Source organism: Cygnus atratus, chromosome 11 (assembly GCF_013377495.2).
Source record: "Cygnus atratus isolate AKBS03 ecotype Queensland, Australia chromosome 11, CAtr_DNAZoo_HiC_assembly, whole genome shotgun sequence".
NCBI lineage: Eukaryota > Metazoa > Chordata > Aves > Anseriformes > Anatidae > Cygnus > Cygnus atratus.
In genome coordinates, this window is record NC_066372.1 from 408,670 (window position 1) to 427,848 (window position 19,179).

The 19,179-nt window shown below is 41.1% G+C and overlaps 1 protein-coding gene across 2 annotated transcripts in view; it reads left to right on the forward strand.

Moving 5' to 3' along the window:
* SHC4 (SHC adaptor protein 4) overlaps positions 1-19,179 on the forward strand; it is a 31,893-nt gene extending 12,714 nt beyond the window's left edge. Inside the window, exons 3-12 of one of the 2 annotated variants that reach the window (XM_035553892.2) lie at positions 3,811-3,874; positions 4,751-4,870; positions 6,517-6,570; positions 9,495-9,546; positions 10,078-10,204; positions 12,142-12,319; positions 13,893-13,953; positions 15,312-15,491; positions 16,963-17,216; positions 17,923-19,179. In XM_035553892.2, coding sequence (XP_035409785.1) covers positions 3,811-3,874; positions 4,751-4,870; positions 6,517-6,570; positions 9,495-9,546; positions 10,078-10,204; positions 12,142-12,319; positions 13,893-13,953; positions 15,312-15,491; positions 16,963-17,216; positions 17,923-18,078 — 1,246 coding nt within the window. In that variant the 3' untranslated portion in view covers positions 18,079-19,179. The remainder of the gene's footprint in view (positions 1-3,810; positions 3,875-4,750; positions 4,871-6,516; positions 6,571-9,494; positions 9,547-10,077; positions 10,205-12,141; positions 12,320-13,892; positions 13,954-15,311; positions 15,492-16,962; positions 17,217-17,922) is intronic. The other variant, XM_035553893.2, reaches the window with a different exon arrangement.

Sequence of the window (19,179 nt, forward strand, 5' to 3'; positions counted from 1 at the left end):
GAGTCCCCTCTGTGCTCGGCTTCTGCAGCACCCACTGGCTGTAAGGGGTTGTGGTGCTGGCCCAGCTCAGCCCCGGAGCTGTGGAGCTGACTATGGCTGCTTGCTCAGGAGCTGACCCAAATCTCTCCCTTTTGTTATGGAGCAAAAACTTTCCGTGCAAATTACCAGTGGTTGGTTTATTGTTTCTGCATGGGCACCACAAGACTAACAGACAGTGATGCCACTTCACATGGCAAGAGATGCCTGAGGTGTCGAGGAGCAAGATTTTCTTTGCCTTAGCCGAGAAGAACGATTTAAATTCCTCACAGCTCTCCTGATTTCATTCTGTGGCTCCCAGGGTCAAGAGGAATTGCCACAGAGTATGCCAGTGGAGTTATCTCATTCAGTGTGATTTAAAAGAAAAACAAACAAACAAACCCAAAGTGCTTTGCTTTGGGATGAGTGACAGGGAGGAGAGAAACGAAAAGCAGCAACATGACTGGAATAACAACATGACTGGAATGGCAAGTGTAAAATGGACAAGCAAATGCCTAAACGCATGAAGCTGCACATTCATCTGAGAACAAGATTAACTACAAGGCCTACACAGGTGTATGCCGTCTGGCAGATCTAAAAGCAGAGACTTGCCCAAGCAAGTGACTGAAAACGAACAGCTGTACGAAGGAGTTAATAGCAGGTTTCCAGGAAGAAGGCACAGATACAGAAAATCCTATTTCAGTTTATCACGGTTATTTCCAGAGTTTCTTTTCTTCCTAGTGTGCAGTTTCCAGGTCAGGTCTGCCTGCCCCATGGGAGTGACTGAAATGTAGAGGTGTTCAGTTATAGCAGCAAGGTGTTATCAAATGGCTGCTCCTCACATCTTTAAAATAATATTTGAGGTTTGTTAGATCATCTGGAAAACCATCCAGAGATACACAGCAAGGAATAGCTGTGAGAAGATGACTTCCCCTACTAAAGAGAGGAAATAGAAACTATTAAGTAGAAATGAGTTGCCTATATTTTTGTTCCTGTTTGCTGGACAATTGCTTCAGAGCAGGGTGAAGTGGGCAGTGACAAGATGTGCTTGTAGCAGAATGGGATCCACTGTGGACAGCTTTGCCTGCAACTCCTTATTCCGCACAGGCTGCTTGAAGCGTGCAGGAACTCATTTGTCACCAAAATAGAAGACTTCCCTGTTTTTCCAATTTTTTCGGTATCTGGTTTTCTTTCTAGGTAGAGCTAGACTTGAAGGCTCCAGGTAGCCTTAATGTCTTGGCTCTGATTTTAATTTCCTTTAATATTGAATGAGAAGATGAGCTCTCATTTTCCAAACGAATCATTGGAATCTGCAAGATCATCCTGCAGGATGCCGTTCCCATTTTGTTTAGCTTTGGCCTTTCTATGGGTAACACTGAAATAAAAAAGGAGCTAAATGAGAGGGATGCCAGGATTTCACTTCAAAAGCATATTTTTGGTTGTGTAGGGGGAAATGCTTTGCTTTGAAAGGGTAAAAAAAGGCTGTGTTTGTAAACTGAATCTGAAGCATCTTGTGTAGCCCACTATAATGCTCGTCTTCTTCCCTGCTGGTTTCACTCAGAACATATTCACTACATTTTTGTTACTTTGCCCTTGGTGAGGTCTCCAGGTTCTCAGGACTTTGTCTGACAGGAAGACTCCATTTAATATCAGCAATCTCCAGTGCTTTATGCTCACATAATTCAGCAACATCTGTGGGGTGACATGCTGGGGCCAGCAGAGATGCCAGGGGTCAGCAGCGCCATGCTGGGTGCTTGAGGCCCACCCCTGCTCCTCAGGCCCAGCTCAGGCCCCAGGCTGACTGTGCTGCTTGGGATGTACCTGGCCGGGAGCCTCCTGTCCCGGCTCTGTCTCTGGCAATTTTTAGCCTTTCTGAAAGGAAACTTTCTCTGGAAATAAAACCCAGCAGCGCGTTCCACCCACACACCCGCCAGTATCTGAAAATAGACGGACTTTCTTAACTAGCTTGTTTCCTAATTAGCTCGTTGGGTAATAACGCAGTAAAATAAGCAAAAAATTAAACAAACTAATTCCTTTCCCCTCAGGCATGAAATTAAATCCAAACCCTTGAAAGCCCAAGTCTGAACTCAGGCCAAGGCGGCCCATACAGGAGGTACAGCGTGAAGCGCTGGCTGCGGGACGGGGCTGAGGGATGCCCCCCACACCCCCGGCACAGGTCCTGGGTGGCCAGAAGGGTTACGGGCAGCAGGCCAGACCCTACAAGGTGGCTTTGTGCTGTTAGCAGTGTGTCTGGCTCCCCAGGACATCGTCCAAGGCTGACACATGGAAAATTTGCGCCAGTAACACCTGCGATTGCTGGATTATCAAGATAAGGCTATCGGGTTGGATCCTGGAATTCGTGGCATGCTGCGGCAGACCTGGCCTTTCCTTGTCTCCAGGATGTCCAGGAAAGTTAAGGAAATCTGCTAAGCACATCCCAACCCAGTCAGTCACCATTTTTCCATTGGCTTCAAAACAGTAAGTGTCAGTCAGGGAAAAGTCTATGGCTGCCAATAAAAGATTTTTTTCCCAGCTGCCATGCTAACCTCCATCAGGACTGTCGAGTGCTCTATATGTGGAAACCAGTCGCCTGACTGATTGTATATCAGAACTTGCTTTCATGAAGCATGGGAAATAGATGCAGCACGACACTTGGTTATATTAAGTGAGTAATTTAGCTGTCTCTGATACAGACCATTGGTACTTTATGCCTTACGCTTCTGCTTTCCTAAGTAAGAAGCACCACAGAGATGACTGTGTGTCTGGGAAAGGACGTCTGATTTGGGAAATACCTGCTAGAGATGGAAAGATATGAAATTGAGACCTCAGATTTGGAAAAGAAGTTGCGAAGCTGATTACAGCACCAAACTTCTCCCCTGAACCATGACTTTCCAAAGCACTACGATAAAACCCCTTGCCTAGGAGAAGTGGCCTTGAAATCCAGCTTCAGCTGAGCAAACCATGCACCTGCACCTTAAAAAGGGAAAGATTTATGCAGTATTCCCCGAGAAAAGTCTTCTGCATGGAGGGATACAGAACTGTTGACAGCAACACTCAGAGATCTTATTTTTGTGTGCATGTATATGTCTAACCAGTGGTTTGGCCAGGAATGTCACAGTTTGGCAAAGAGATGTGTTATCAGCAGCCCAGGTACCAAATCCTGGAATGACTGTCACGCCTAGCAAGGGCAGTGCTGGGAAATGTTCATGCATAACTCCCAAACAGGGTAGGCTGGGAAGCAAGAATGTTCCTGTGAGAGAAAAGTGTGGGAAATTGGCTGAAGGACAGATGAAATATTTATTTTTTTTAAAGAGAACCCCCAAACACCAGGAAGCCTATAAGAGCACCCAGCTGGCCTCACTCAGCACACCCCTGGTGCTCTAAATAAAATGGATTAAGGCAGGTAGGAGCCCTCCCTGCCAATAAGAGCCCTGCCAACCTTACTGAGAAAAAGGACTTGAAGGCATGAGGTCCTTGGAGTTTCATTGTGGTTAGGTGATTTCATTTTTTTTTTAAACAAAGAATTTTCATTAGGTGACGCTGGTACATTTTGTGAAGAAAAAGAATCAACCCAAAGCAGGCTGTTGAATTATTGTGTTTCATTAAATACTGTTTTTTTTTTTCTTTTTTAACAGTGGGAGGGATAAAAAAGGAAAAACAACTGTGAAAGGCTTTCCAGAAGATTTAAGTGTTTCTAAGTGGAATTATAACAATAAATCAGAAGGTTGCTGGCCCTGTTACAGCTGATGCATGTTAAATGATCCAACAGTTTGTGCTGTATTTTTCTATTTGTAGGGAAGCAATAAGTCGACTGTGTGAAGCCGTATCAGGTACAAATGGAGCAATAAAGAAGCGGAAGGTAAATACAGTTTTAGCTGAATGATTATTTTTTTTGTGTCTGCTTCTGATAAGCCTGATACACGATTCCCCAACAGGATTCAGCCCATGGTGGAGTGCATGTTAATCCATCTGAGCTTGGTATAACACAAAAGCGTTTGTAGCAGGATGCTTAGCCTGCTTGTTCTGGGTGCTCAGGTTGTACTGGACCTCTTCTCACCAGGGTTAGTGCTCTGCCCGGAGCTCCTGTTCCTACCAGCCTTTGCAGCACTCAGTGCTTAGCAAATCCTAGGTTCTGGCAGGTAAAATGTAGGAGGTCTTTTGGATAGTGAAAGGGAGCTCCTTCACTGGAGGATTCCCCGATTTTTGTTTATATTGAAAAAAAATAAGCACAATGAGAAAGGCAGTGTTTAATGGGCCTGTCATTTATTTAATAGCTGGCATGCAGAGGGGGTCAATGCAAGTGGCTGCTGTGGGGCAGTGTTCACGGGAGGTTATTGGTTTCCTTCTGTAACCGTGGAGCTCAAGGTGAACCAACATGCTCCTGAAAAATGAATGTATGAGAGAATGTCTTGATTTACTCCGAAACACTTCATCCTCAGGAAACGAAGCGGAGTTTGGTGGGAAAATTACACATTCTGAGCTCCTGAGCCAGCTATAATATTTAGCTCCCTGGGTTTTTGTTTCTTTAAAACTTTTCCACATTACTGACATAATAAACATGTACATGAGTCATACTCAAAGCTGATATTTGTTAGAAAGTCTACTTGTGTTTGATCATGACATTATCCCTGTTCCCTTTAAATTCTCAACAAAATGCTGTAAAATCTACTTGACTGATATACTTCTGTCCCTGACAAACCCAGTTGACAGTCTCTTTCTTTGTTTATGTTCAAAGCCTCCAGTTAAATTTCTGTCTTCTGTACTTGGCAAAAGTAACCTTCAGTTTTCTGGCATGACTATAAAGCTGACCATTTCAACAAACAGCCTCACGTTGATTAATGTTGACACACAGCAGGTAGGATACATGTGAATCAGTGTCCTTCTCTCTGTGCTACCATCTTCTCCTCTTTTTGTGATATCTGTAAGAAAGGCTGGGTGCTTGAGTGGAAAGCAGCACCCTCTAGTCTTCCCATGTATGCCTGATAAAGCTGAACTGTGTGATTCCTCTGAATTTAAAAATTAGAGTATTTTGGGGGAATTCAAGATATGGCATATGCTCTTTTTGTTTGTGATAGTGTCCTTTGTGTCCAGGGATCTCTAAGCACTTGGCAAACTGTTTCTCTCCATGTGTCACTGTCTGTACTGTGCCTAATAAACAAGGCACTAGTCCTGACTGGAGTTTCTGACAAATCCTAGGGGAAAGAAAAAATTGACATAAATTATGAGTCAGAGCTTGGCTTTGCAGTGGTTCAAAGCTATTTTACAGCTGGGTAATATATGTGCATAATCAGTTACACTATACAGATTCCCTGGGCTCCGTTGAGGCATGTTTCTGAGAGCCTGGGTCTGCCCTGGGACTGGGGCGTGCACCCTTCGTGGCAGATGCAGCTGGGAGCTTCGTGTTGCCCACCTAATTCCTCCTTCAGCTGCTGGCTTCAGCTCCCAGCATGATCTCACCCAGGGCCAGCAGCGGGTTTCCTTCCAAGCTGGAGCAGGGGAGCATCGGGGAGGTAGTTTTGATTCACTGACTCTAAGGACCTGTTGCACTGCCCCGAGGCCAGGCTGAGCATCGGGCAGCTCTTGGGGCTCTCCTGCAGCACTGAGCTCTCCTGTGCTAGGAGGAGCAAGGGTCCATGGCCTGAGGCTTCCCCTCCTTTCAGCTACAGCAGCAAAGGGCTTCCCTATGCCAGACAAAGCTCTGGGGGCTGGCAGCTAAAGTATGGCCTTCTAAGCTGTTCCTGTTTGATACAGGACTAAGCCGGACAGACAGATCTCTTTGCAAATGCGCTCGCGTGCCCTGTTGCCGCGGATGGGGGTGTTCGGGGGACTGTCTTGAAGCTCTTTCTAGATCTTTTCTTGCTATGCCTTTGCAAATTGGAAATCCTGTTTATTCCATTCCTGCACTGCTGCCATATTTCATTGTGTTCCCACTTGTGTAATCTTGTGCACTTGATTTTATAATAAATTGCAGTTTGTCTCCGGAGATGAGGTAGTGTTTGAAATGAAGAAAAGTTGATGCATGATCTGGCCACCAACTTTTCTACCAGATAACAGTTTGGTGCTAGTGCTGAGAGAACGTGATCAGAGTATCAGTATTTGTACTGTTACTGTCAGTTACTGTTTGTAAAAATGCAACTGTTATATGCTTCATGCATTTAAACAAAATTCTTGGTCATTTTAAACTGAATTAATTTCTCAAGAATTTGTAAAAGCATCCAGTGTTTACAGTTTTCTCCTGTCAGAGACTCATGTAGCTTTATACAGACCAGGTTAGAAGCTGTTGGCTGAATTCATTCTGAAAACCCTTTAAGGAAGTTTGATCAGATTTTTCCAAGTGTGAACAGGTTGTCTCTAAAAATACTCCTATTTTTAGTTTCTTCATTCACAAATGATGTGTCCATGTATTAATAGATTGGGTTGTGATGAACGTAATTGCTCGCTCTGCTGTTTTCCAAATGCGTGGCACATGAGCATGTTTAACTACTTTGTCATGCTTTTCAGATTATTGCCAACCATCACATGCAGTCCATCTCATTTGCTTCTGGAGGTGACCCAGTAAGTATTGATTTATAAGATATACTTCCGCAGGTATAATGAAATTATTATCAGAACAGAAGTACCTGCAAATACTTTATTTCATCCTGTCCTATCTGCAAGCACTAACAGTATGCCATGCTTCTGCGTCGTGACTAGGATAACAATAAAACAGTGGGCCTGAGATGGGGAAAGGATGCTTGGAATAGAGATTCAGTGGTTGTTTGATAGCTAGGTAGAGTCACTTTTCTCACTGTCCATCAGTGAACCTCAGTTCACTCAGGAGTCCCCAGATGTGGGGACCGAAGTGTAAGAACACACAAACATAGGAATTATATCAGTTCTATGTAATCCCATGCTGAGTCACAAAAGTGGTCAGCACCAGTGCCTGTAAATTTTAAACAAATTTCAAGTCAGACAAAGCTCCTACAAGACAAACGTGGCATTATTTTGCTTGCAGACATGCAGTTTTCTCCTAGTATTATAGTTACAAACTCATTGATGTCATGCAAGAAGTTTTCTATCCTCTTCCAAGTCCTTTATTGGAAATGATTGTAAGTGAGGAATTTGTCATCCATAAACATGACCTATTCACTCCTCCAATGTCAGCAAGTTCCTAGCCCTGCCATTGTTCTGAATTTCACGCTCCATGTGCTGTGAAAACAGTATTTTTTTAATCAGTTTTGAATTTTCTGCCCTTCAGTTTTGTGAAATGTCTCCTTGTTCTTGTGTTATGAAACAGGGGTATAGAAGGCTCTGGGTCATGTTCTTGATAACGTGGGGGCTGACGCCAGGCCTAGCTTTGAGTGGAAAATAGCAAATCTGCCCCTCTGGATTTGGGACCAAGCAAGGGAAAATAGCTGGGAACCAGCCCTGTGTGACTGATGGATCTTCTCTGGAGGGCCATCGTGGTGATGTAAGGAGCCCTCTGAGAGGTTTTGCCCAAAGTTGCCTGAAAACAGGAGCTTTCTGGAGCTGGGGTGGGAAGTGAGGAGGGAGCATGTGTGCAGTCACTTAATCTGTCTTGCCTCTGAAGTATGTACTATGTCCTAGATGCTGGCTGTGTAAATAGTTTGTCTTTATGTACCATCTCCACTTTGGAAAATTCAGGGATACATTTTCAGACTTATGCTTAGTGACTTATGCGCAGTGGGCTGGATGGGTAATTCCACAGGGCTTGTTTACCTTTTTTTAGTGGTGGTGTTTTTATTACTATTATTGTTATCATTATCCTGCACTGGTCCTACATAGTGATCCCATCAGGTCTCACAGGATACACAAGGGCTGGGTCAGTGCTTAAGTGGTAGGACCTCCAAGGAATGTGCTAGCACAACAATGTGCTGCAGGGATTGCTCTTGGTGGTGCAGCTGAGAGAATGTGTAAAACAGAGGTCTCGGTATGGGCGGGAACTATGAATCTAGTGGCACTTCACACAGGGCAATTCTGGTGGCTTGCTGAGCTTTTTTCAGAAATTCCCCTTACATATAAAATGTGCTATGGTTTCCATAGGACATGTCTCTCCACCTGTCTCCACATTCACGGCCTGAACACAGCTCAGTGTTGCTCTTCAATGTTAAGGAATGGCAGTATTCTGCTCTAGAGGGGGCTTTATTTTAAAGCAAAGCCATCCATGCAAGTACTTAAACATTGTAAAGATATAAAAATAGCAGGTATTACTGTAGTTGCTTTAGTTTTCCAGTTGCTCTCAAGATCTAATTTATTTTGAAAGTGTATGCTAAAATATTTATGAGCCTTAAGAAAAACCTGAGAGGAAAAGGAAGGAAATTGAGCTCAATAAATGCATGAGAAATATTTAGCTTTCTTTGCTTTAATGATATTAAGTTTGGAGATTTTTTTTTTCTTTTAATGATCTAGGACAAGATCTGCTGACCCTGAGATCTGCCTCCTGTGTCATTCATTGTGAATTATTAAATGATTGTTCTTGTGCATATTGCAAATGGGGGCCTTTGTTTCCTGCCAGCTGATTGCATCTTCCCTCAAGAGAGCCATGCCTTTAAGCTGCGAATTGCGCTTTCCCCATTCTGCCTTAAAGATCCAAAATAACAAAATGCATCTTTAATTATTAAAAGAATGTTATTCATTACCTCTCCATTTTTACTATAACACTAAATCATCAAGTGACTCTTTGCTTTTGCAATATGACCAGAAATTTTAATTTTTCCATTCCAGTTCCCTTTTCAGTTTCACAAGAAAAAGTGATTATTATTTCAGTGCTGGCTGGAAAAAGAAATCTGAAACAGACAACTGATTATACTGAGGTTGTCTGATCTCAGCGGCAGCCTTGAGGTCCAGAGTAATTTAACCTGATGTTAGCCAGACTAAAATCAGGCAGCAGTGATTAAGATCAGATCCCTATTGTGTTCTGCAATTTTTTAAAGATCAGCTTTTTCTCTAAGATGCCTTTGAAAGTCAATCTTCAGGCTACAGACTGGGAAAATTCTAACTTGCCCTTTGCGTTATTTTTGCACTTTTTAATATTCCATAGATATTGATAAGGACTGTCCCAGCTAAAAGATGTGACTGGAAGTCACGCAGCTCTGATGCTTTCCACAGGAGAGGCTTTGAGCTTTGTGGGGGCAGCAGAAGAGAGCAGTATTGTCTGCTGATGAGGCACCAGCTGAGTTTCTTCTGTTGCAGAGTTTGGAACTGAAAACACAGTTTATTGGAAACCCAAAGAATGCAAAATGGTCTACTGCATTTATTACAAGAAAAACATTCCTGCACAATTACTGTGTCAATATCCACCAATGTATCACTAATCCTTAGCCACCTTTGCTAGAACCTCTAGTTTTTCCTGAATGAAGTATTTTTTGAAAGCTGAAAATCTCTCTGTGTATACTTAGTTGCTTTGTTATGGTGGTAGCTGAACAATCCTACTGTCCATGATGATAATTTTAAAATATTTGTGTTCTTCTTTCCTAAAGGATACAACAGACTATGTTGCATACGTAGCAAAAGATCCCATTAATCAGAGAGGTATGGAAACAATTTCCAGATTGTTATGCATGTTTTTACAATTGCTTTATCTGTACCAAGGAATTGCTTGAGTTTTAAAATCAGAACTACTGAATAGCCCAATAGTCTATACAATTTCCATCTTCCATGTATGGATGGGAGTGATGGTATGCAGACTGTGGCTTTAGATGTCATACTCTTTGTGCAATTAAGTGAGGATCCATGGGTCAGACTACACCTGTGCCAGGTGCTGGCCCTGCGCTGGGGCAGGATTCTTCCCCAGGCAGCCAAAAATCAGGGCTCTGACTTGCTTGGGGAGGAAGGTGCAGGGGCACTCCATGAAGAAACCATAAATGGAGAGTTTATTTTATTGATGTATAAGTTGGTATTATGATTAAAATACCCCCAGTGCAACTTCCTTAGCACATAATGTCCTAAGTTATCCAGATGCATAATTTCATGCTCAGCTTTTATGCTGTAAGCATTACAGCTTGGCTCTATTTTCTGGTATAAAGTGCGTTTACCTAATTAAAGCAAGGTGTCTCTTTGCAGCATGCCACATACTGGAATGTCCCAACGGGATGGCACAGGAAGTAATAAACACCATAGGGCAGGCTTTTGAGCTCCGGTTTAAGCAGTACCTGAAGAATCCCTCCAGCCTGGTTACTTCTAATGAAAGGTCAGCATATTCTCAGTCACTTCACTGGCAATTTTCTTCTCTTACTACTTTTCAAGAAAACAGTATACTCCGTATATAAGATGCTTTGGATATGCATTCTGGACATATGCTAATTGTAATATATGCTGCATGTGCAGAGTATAATAGATGAAAATTAGCTTATTCCAGTGACATTTGTACAGGTGCATAACAAGATAGAATTCAGCTGTATTGTTTCTTAGCTGGAACAGCCTTATTTTAAATGATGCAAGTAAATTGAGCAAATGTTCAAATTATTCTGCCCAAGCAAGGGCAGAGTAAATGAAGTGGAGAAGTTCTGCTCTATAAATATGATGCACACACACTGAGCTCAGTCCCGAGCCATGCCAAGTTTAAACTCACTGCAGCTGTGGAAAGTATGTGGTGGGGGAAAAAAGCAGTTGTAGTTCACCTTTGTGCTGTTCTGCTTGTGTCCTGGCAGGGGCCTGCAGTTCCACCTGGTATGACTTGAATCAGCATCACGTACTGAAATAAGCCCAGCCACTACTTGGCATTTTAAAGTATGCAGTCCTGTCCTCTGCACATTGTTCAAATTACAGGACCTAGATTAAATTTCAGACTGCAATTCCCCATTTCAACTACCCTTTTCCCATTGCACTGGACACACAATTCTTGCTTTGACTTATGGCTCTCCTCACAGGTTAGCCATGTCTTTTTCTCAGGCTTTTCTTTAGTGATGCTGAATTGGAACCCTTGCTACCTCTGACAAGCAGGTAAACCTGTAAAGCTGCTTAGCTGCTTCCTGAAACCCTGGAGTCAGTGTGCAGGTGGTGTCACTGCTACAGCACCTGACACAATGCAACAAAACTGGTTTTATTCCATGACAGTGGTACCACCTCCAGGTTATATTTATCTCATTATATAGTGTTTCTAGCCATTCAACTGCTAATACTAGTCTGTTTACCCTGGAGACAATAGCCAGAGGAAGAGTCTGTGCTATGAAACTCTGCTAGGTTTTGCCACAAGTAAATTGCAGAAAGGAGAAATGGAAGGTGCTAATTAAATTCCCTCCTTGAGCCAAAACCACAGCCATTCTTGGAGAATGGTCCTCAGACAGAGAACTCGGATATTGCTGTGTGAATGAGTCACCCACCTCCAAACTACTATGAATCACATAATCAAATACTTGCACTGCATATCACATAATCAACTACTTGAACTTTATCTCTTTCCTGCTCGAGGCCTTTTATCCAATTATATTCTTGTTAAACAGAGAAGTAAGATTTGAGATGAGCTTTTTATTTCGGGACCGGAGACAGTACAGGAAGCGCCTAGTTATTTTGCAGTGTATCAGCTGTACATTTAAGCTATCATCATTCTGTTTTAGCTCAAGAAAAACTTCGGCCACCATCCTTCATGTCATTCAGTTTTTTCTTCAAGCAGAAACAGAATAGTTGTATTGATTCTGATTATTAAAATCAGTGCATTCCACTTGAGAAAACGACTTTTTTTTTTGTAGCAATGTTTAATTTTTCTAAAACAGTGTCAGTCTTGTCTGCCTAAATGCATGAGGTTTTAATTTTCTTTTGTAAGTCATGTCTCTCTCCTGTCCCCCGCCCCCCAACCCCTAGATTTATACAGGTGAGATGAGAAGCCAGAGGAATCAATTTTATGGTCAACAATTTGGATACCTTAATGAACAACACATTGGCATCTCAGGGATCTGGGCTGTCTGGTGCTAAGATCATCTCCTGGCAGTCTGAACTATGGTGACTCCATTTTTAATCTGGAGAGACGTACCTGGAAAAATAAACAACTCTAAAAGTTTAGACCCAAACCCCTTTATAGCCTCTGTATGGCTAATCTGTGTATCGTGTGATGCACAAACACTTGGGATGTTTGCCTGCATTAGAAAGCAGTTGGTAACATTAGTTTCTTTTTTTCCCATATTTTTTCAGTGAGGCAGCGAATACTAATGGATCAGCTGGGAATTTACAGGAGAGGGAGGATCATGAATATTACAATGAAATTCCAGTGAAAGAGCCTCCCACTGGTGGAGTATTAGACATGCGAATGAAAGTGCGAACAGGCCAAAGGGCTTGCTGTCTTATACAGTGCAGAAAGCAGCCTTGCTCAGTAAGTACATCATCTTCTGGAATAACTATTCACTACCTATTATGGGAATGAATAATAAAGTGTTATTGTGGTATAAAGCATGGTGTTAACATCAGAACCAGGTCCTGATTATCCTGGGAAAGGTTTTTTTTAGGCAAGATTTAATGATGCTTAGTACATAATTAAATCCCAAAGCACTTTCTGAAGATTAACTGGTTTGTCCTTAGAGTACTTTTAGGAGACCAAGTAATATTCCCTTGTTCACTTTTTAGTTGTGAGAAGGAAATAGATACAGACTTGAATAGCTTGTCTAACAGAACATTTATAAAACCTGGGACTTCCTGGCTCCAAATTCTGTGATCTGATAAGTATTTCATCTTGTCCATTATGTTCTACAATCTATACATACAACATTAACTGATTGCAATGTATATGCAACATTAATTACATTTGGAATGTTTGAAGAGATTCTGTCAAATTAGCCACAGCTTTCAAGGGCAGCAAAAATGCAAATATCCATGGCTTTTGCCTGGGATAGTCACGAATTAAAAAATAAATAAATCAGGAAACACTGTCATTTCCTCATTCAGGGAAGCAGGCAGGCACTATCACTTTGCTAAGAGGGTGTACGCTCGGCCATGCCTGCCGGCAGCAAGTTGGTGCCACTTCAGAAGTTGCTTCTCCCAGTGGTGGTTTGTCTCTGGCAGCAACCACTCCATCAGTTTTCCAGTATGTTAACTTAAACCATAGTCCACGTCTGCTGTGGGCCTGGTAGACTCCATCCCTGGCCCCCAAACAATTCTCTAAATGGTATGTGGCTCTATTCTGAGTTTGCATTCAAAGCTCTCCAGGGTTGCAAGGAACTACCCTGCAACATGTAATTGCGATTGCCTTCTTTCCATGGGGTGTTAACTTTTTCTTCTTAGTTCTCTTCAGTTCTTTTAGTGCTGCTTAGACAACTTGGTGACTGTTTCACTTTTACACCATGATGTCTGTAGTTCTTCTTCCTTGTTTTTTTATTGCAAGGAACAGTTATAAGGAAATATGAACTTTACCTAGGAGTTAATCTGTTCCTGCTGCATGTTCTTTATATGTCATCATCATATTTCAGTTTATGACTTCAAAACTATCTCCCTTGAAACTGTTACTTTTGTGACTTTGATTAAAAAAAAAAAGTGCCTCCAGCTCAATCAGACCTGGCATCAGAGCAAGTCAGAGTTCACCTTCATGATAACATCTGTAGAAATGACAGTGAAAAAATGAGTTATCCATTAAAGCAGAATTAGGGCTCAGTTCAGCTGCTGAAACCCACACCTGGTGCATCTGCACAGGACTGGCAGTTAGGGCATAGGATTTAGGTACATTAAGCCCTAGGTACATTACTGGGCAGTTAACAGTCTCAGTGGGGGTTGGAGTATGTCCAGATGTGATATCCTGGAGAAAGTATCAGCATGAAATATTGAGGAGATGGGATTTTTTTGTGAAGATTTGTTAAGTTAACTGGATCACAGTTAACTAGTGCATGGATGTTATGAAGTTATCGGAGGTTTCCAAGGGACTATTGTATGTGACTCTTTTTATGATTTTTGTGCAGACAGGCAGCCCAACATTCATCAATATATATGAAAATTGCCCAGAAGAAAACAGAACTGTGGGTATGTACTCTATTTTCCTTCACTTGTGTATGCAAAAAGTAACCAAGGCAATCTGACTGGAAGAGCTGTGCCTTTGCTTTCCATACAATGGTGAAAAGTGTCCTGCTTAGTGGGTCATTTCTGGTTTCCTAGATGAAGGGCGGACAACAAAGCCTTACAGCTTTTCAAAAGGGCACTAATCTGTCTTCATGTCTTCTGGCAGACTTACTCATTTTACTTGTCATGATACTGTACAGTAGCTCTTTGTTGTTTTATTCTTTCCTACTCTTTGAAGAAGGAAGATATTTCTTTGCTTTAACAGTCTCTGAAAATACCCCTTCCCCCTACATATACACTAGGAGACCCAGCTGTCAGCATTGGGTTGCTGTTCCAGTGGAGTCTGTGGCCTTGATTCCAGTGTCACTGGCTTCTGCGTTTAACCGTGTCCTTCCCTTCCCTTGGGGAGCTTTGTGCCCCCAATCCTGCTTTAGCAAAATCTGCTCTCTGGGTCCCCAAGGGATTACCATCCTACATCCCTTTCTGGACTTTGCCTGCCACAGCTGATGCCCTAAGCACGTTTCCTTAGCTCATCTCTCTCACTGCAAAATGACATCCTTTTTTGAATTCCCACCTCCACTATTATAAGGAGATCAATTACACTGTCTACAGGGGATACTGCAATTTCTTGTGTTATTTCTGATTTAAGGAAAGGAAAAATCAAATGGTTTCTACAAAGAGAGGGTGAACAAATAATGAATGAATGAATAGATCTATGACTAAAATATTTGCTAAAGAGCAAAACTATGTGTGTATTTGGCTAGCTGAAGCGGCATTATTTTCATACCCTGCAGGGGATATTCTGTTAGTCTCTTCCTAGGCTTGGATCCTAACCTGACAGATGTGGCTCTGGCTCTGTAGACAGAACCACAAAGCACCAACCTCCTCCATCTCCATGCTCCACCAGAACAGCAAGAGAGAATTGTTCAGCTTCCCACGAAGCTTGTGGTGCAGAGGGGAAGGAAGGGGTTTTGCAACAAACAATGCATACAGCTTGTGTCTCTGTAGAGTCGTATGTATTAATTTCTTTTCAATCAGTGGGGGTTTTACTGCAGACATTAATTGAAGCAGAACTGAACCAGTGTGGAACATTTTTGAAAACATAATTTTAACTGATTCTGAATAGCGTACCTTGTGCCTTGTAGCCATAAGAGGGGAAAAAAGGAAAGAAAAAAACAGTTCATCTGCCAATTTCTGTTTCCCTTCTGAATGATTTTAATAGGATATACAAGAACAACAATGTTCGTATTTCAGCTTTTGCAGTTATTTTGAGGTTTGCTTTTTTTTTTTTTAAATCTATGCATACTGTTTATTAATTGCAGGTCATTGTGGTGAAAGATCACAGAAGACAAAGAGAGATGCGACGTTATTGAAGCCTGCCTACAAAACAGATCTTTTTGATGATCCGTGTTACATCAACACACAGGCCCTGCAGTCTGCAGCCTGTACAGCCCGTGGTACAGCAGCAGCTCATGGCCATGGGAGCCCACTGCATCATGCAAGTAGGTGCTTGTTGCTATATGGTATCTTTCTATGCTTTGAAAAGAGGGGACTTGTCAGCCATGGGCAAAGAGAAAGCTTTTGGTTTCCCCATAAGAAATACAGAGTTTGTGTGTGGAAAGGGTCCTTCCTGTTTTTTTCTTCTTTTTTCGCTTCTTAAATTCAAGGCAAAGATGAAAAGTGCTGACAGCGAGCTTGAGCATGTAGAATAACCTTTCATCTTCTGTAGTTCCTTGATGACAACAAATAGTGTCACATATTCCACAGGTGGTAATAAGCAAGTATTTAAGATATTATGGAAGCTTAGGACTGCACTGTGCTTTAAGGAAGAGGGCTCTCCTCTGTGCTTATCTCACCTGTTGTAAGCTGGAAATGACCTCAGATTCTTTTGTTTCCCAGGCAATAGCATGCAAGGTCAACATGGGATTGTTATGAACACTTGTTCTCCATTCTTGCATAAATGACCATTCAATCTCATCCAATAACTTCTAAATCAAATTGTTTGATCAGCAGTATCTATTAAATATATGTCCAATTAAGTCTTGATTTAAAGACTCCAAGTGGTGGATATCCATTAGGTGACTATACCGTTGCTACTGATTTTTCTTATTATTGAAAACACTTTTTGAAAGAGCTTTACTTTTTATGGTTTCCCACTGAGTGTTTTCTCTGTCAGAGTTGTCTCCGTACAAAACAGTGGGCTAAGGACTGGACAGATCTATCTACAGCAAAGGAAATCTGTGACCATTGAGACATTTCCAACCCAGGGCTGTATTACGCTCTAAAAGGAACTGGCTATATCCTGAGGAGCCTTATGTTGCACAATTTCATTGAAGAAGTGGTATCCTCTTATTTTCCTCAGAAAAATCCTGCCTGTGAATCATTTGCAGTCTGACTGGCTATATCCCAAACCACCCAGTTTTGTTAGTACATTCAGTAATTGTTCGTTTTTTCACAGCAGATGCATCATGCTGTAATCCTTCCCTTCTGGCTACACTGGCCATGTTGTCTGACATTCCTGCACATAGCTGGAGCCACTCAACACAACTCTCCTAACAAGCTGTGACAATCTCTTCAGAGCTTGTTAAGGAAGAAGGAAAAACTAGATCTTAAAGGCTAAAAACAACAGCAGTCTTGGTTTTTATGGGGAAGATTTGACTTTTTAATAAAACCAAAGAAATACAAAACCAAAGCATGAGAGCATCAGAAAAAAAATTGTTTCCAATCCCTGTTGCCTAGCAACCCAAGGTTTACCCATCTAAGGTACGGGAGGAGATCTCATGATAACATTACCTAATGCTCTGGAGGGTTGTGAGCATTCATGTATGCGTATTATTACAGGCTGTAAGGTTGGCCTGATCACAGCTTCAAGACTGAATTATTTGAATTTTTAAAAGCTATAGAAATATCCTCTTACTTCCTTTTAGGGTGAAGTTCTAGGTGAAGTATCCAGTATGTTCCCTTTCATTTCAGAGTTACCGGAAGCTGTTCAGCAGAGTGCCACAAGCAACGCAGCTGATGTCTGTGTTCTGCCACAAATAAAAAAACAGCTAAAGAATGAAGATTGTTACCATGGCAAATTGAACAGGAAAGCAGCAGAGAGCCTCTTAGTCAACGATGGGGATTTTTTGGTGCGAGAGAGTGCAACGTCACCTGGGCAGTACGTCCTCAGTGGGCTTCAGGGAGGGCAAGCAAAGCATCTTCTCTTGGTGGATCCTGAGGGCAAGGTATGAACATTTCATACATCGAAATTTCAAGGCTGCTCAGGTATTTCAGTCAGAATGCATGGGTGCATTCCTGGACGTGGAACTGATCTGATTCCCTTCTGGTTAATTTAAATTGAGCCAATGACTAAAGTAGGTTTAAAAGTTCAATTCAAGAACTTACAAGCACCTAAGCACCATGGAAATAGAAGTGAGGTGCTTAAATATAATTGTTAGTCCAGGTGCTGATAATTAGCGTACAAACTTAATATATCCTTTGATTCATTATTAAATTTCCGGAAAAATAGCCCTAATGTTAAATAATGAAGTTGATTTACTAACATGCTTCTGGATACAGAAAAGGTAGAGGTGGTTTGATGTCTTTTGTATTCTACCTGCTTCTGCTCAGGACTAGAAGAGTGCTCTTGAGTGACGTTTCTCAGAGGAGACAGTAAATCAGAAAACAAAATTCTTAGTAGGATTTAGGGAAAAATATCTCTCCTCTGTGGAGGAAGAAAAAAAAAGATTTTGTTTCCTTTAACTTGGTCCTCTAATTTTCACGTCAGTTAATGGTAAGTCAAAGGATAAGTCTGAATTACTGCTATAGCCTAATGATCCTGCTCCATTGAATTCAGTAGCTTAAATGTTTTTTTGACTTCAATGGGCTAGGCTCATGTCCAACTACTTACAAGCACAATATAATCTTAAATTCTTTTGCTTCTTTCATTAGGTGAGAACCAAAGACCATATATTTGATAGTGTGAGTCATCTTATTCAGTATCACATGGAAAATAATTTGCCAATCATCTCTTCTGGAAGTGAAGTGAGCTTGAAACAGCCTGTAAGGAAAGAGAATAATATGGGACACATGCAATATCACCTATGATCCCTTGGATCTCACAAATCCCAAGACAATTTGTATCTGAAAATTGCATTGACTATTATAAAACTTTATATTATGCAGCCAATTCAAAAAGTATAGACTGCATTTTTTGCTGCTGTTCCAGAAGATATTCTTTTGTGTATGTATGTATGAATATATGTATATGTGTATATCTATGTAGATCTATAGAGATCAATAAGCATAGTTATATAGATATATATAATCTTAACAAAATTACACCTTCAGAGTGTGAGATTCATTTGTGAGAAGGTATTTTAGACATGCACAAATGTCACTTTCAAGGTCATACTGAATCAGTAACTATTTAAAAGCACAATTAAACCTCTACATGCAAAAGCTCACTTGAATGAACTACTGGAACATTAGTATGTGCCTTTTAGCATAGAATTATTGGAAACCAATATTATTTATACTGAATTAATTTGGGGTGGTTAAACAAACATGTCAAAGCTTTTACCTGTTTGCCAAAAACAAATACGATTTGAATATTACTAAAATGTCACCTGCTTTCGATAGACACTAACAATTTCACCTTGCTTGTAACAGCACTTTACTAGCAAGTAATGTTTGAAATGAATGGCATTCACAATACAGAAAGGTTTGTCTGGTTTCTTAATTGTTTTTTTATCACTGACTACTCAAAAATTTGAGATTATGCAACATTTACGAAGTTGAAATTAATATATGTAATATAATTTTGGAATAGAACTTGTTACAAGGACAAGCATGCTAGATCCTAATATTTTTGTCCTGCATATGATTTTAGTATTACTACTAATTAATACTGGAGACATCCCTTTTTAAAGGTAGGCTAAAATATATTTTCACTGCTTAAATAGTTGTTTACAAACTAGAAAAGCTGAACAAAACTAATGATACATTTTGAGAGAGAACTATTTAAAAGACTGTTTGAATTTTGCATGTGCCCTTATTCAGTGTTCTTTCCAAAACAATATATGATTTTACTTGTAATCATGTGGAGTCCATTTGTTCCCAAAAAGCCTTTTAAAGGAAACCTATGAATTGTTTGGTCACAATAAATACTCTCAATATGAACAATCCTATATTCAGAGTTAACAGAGG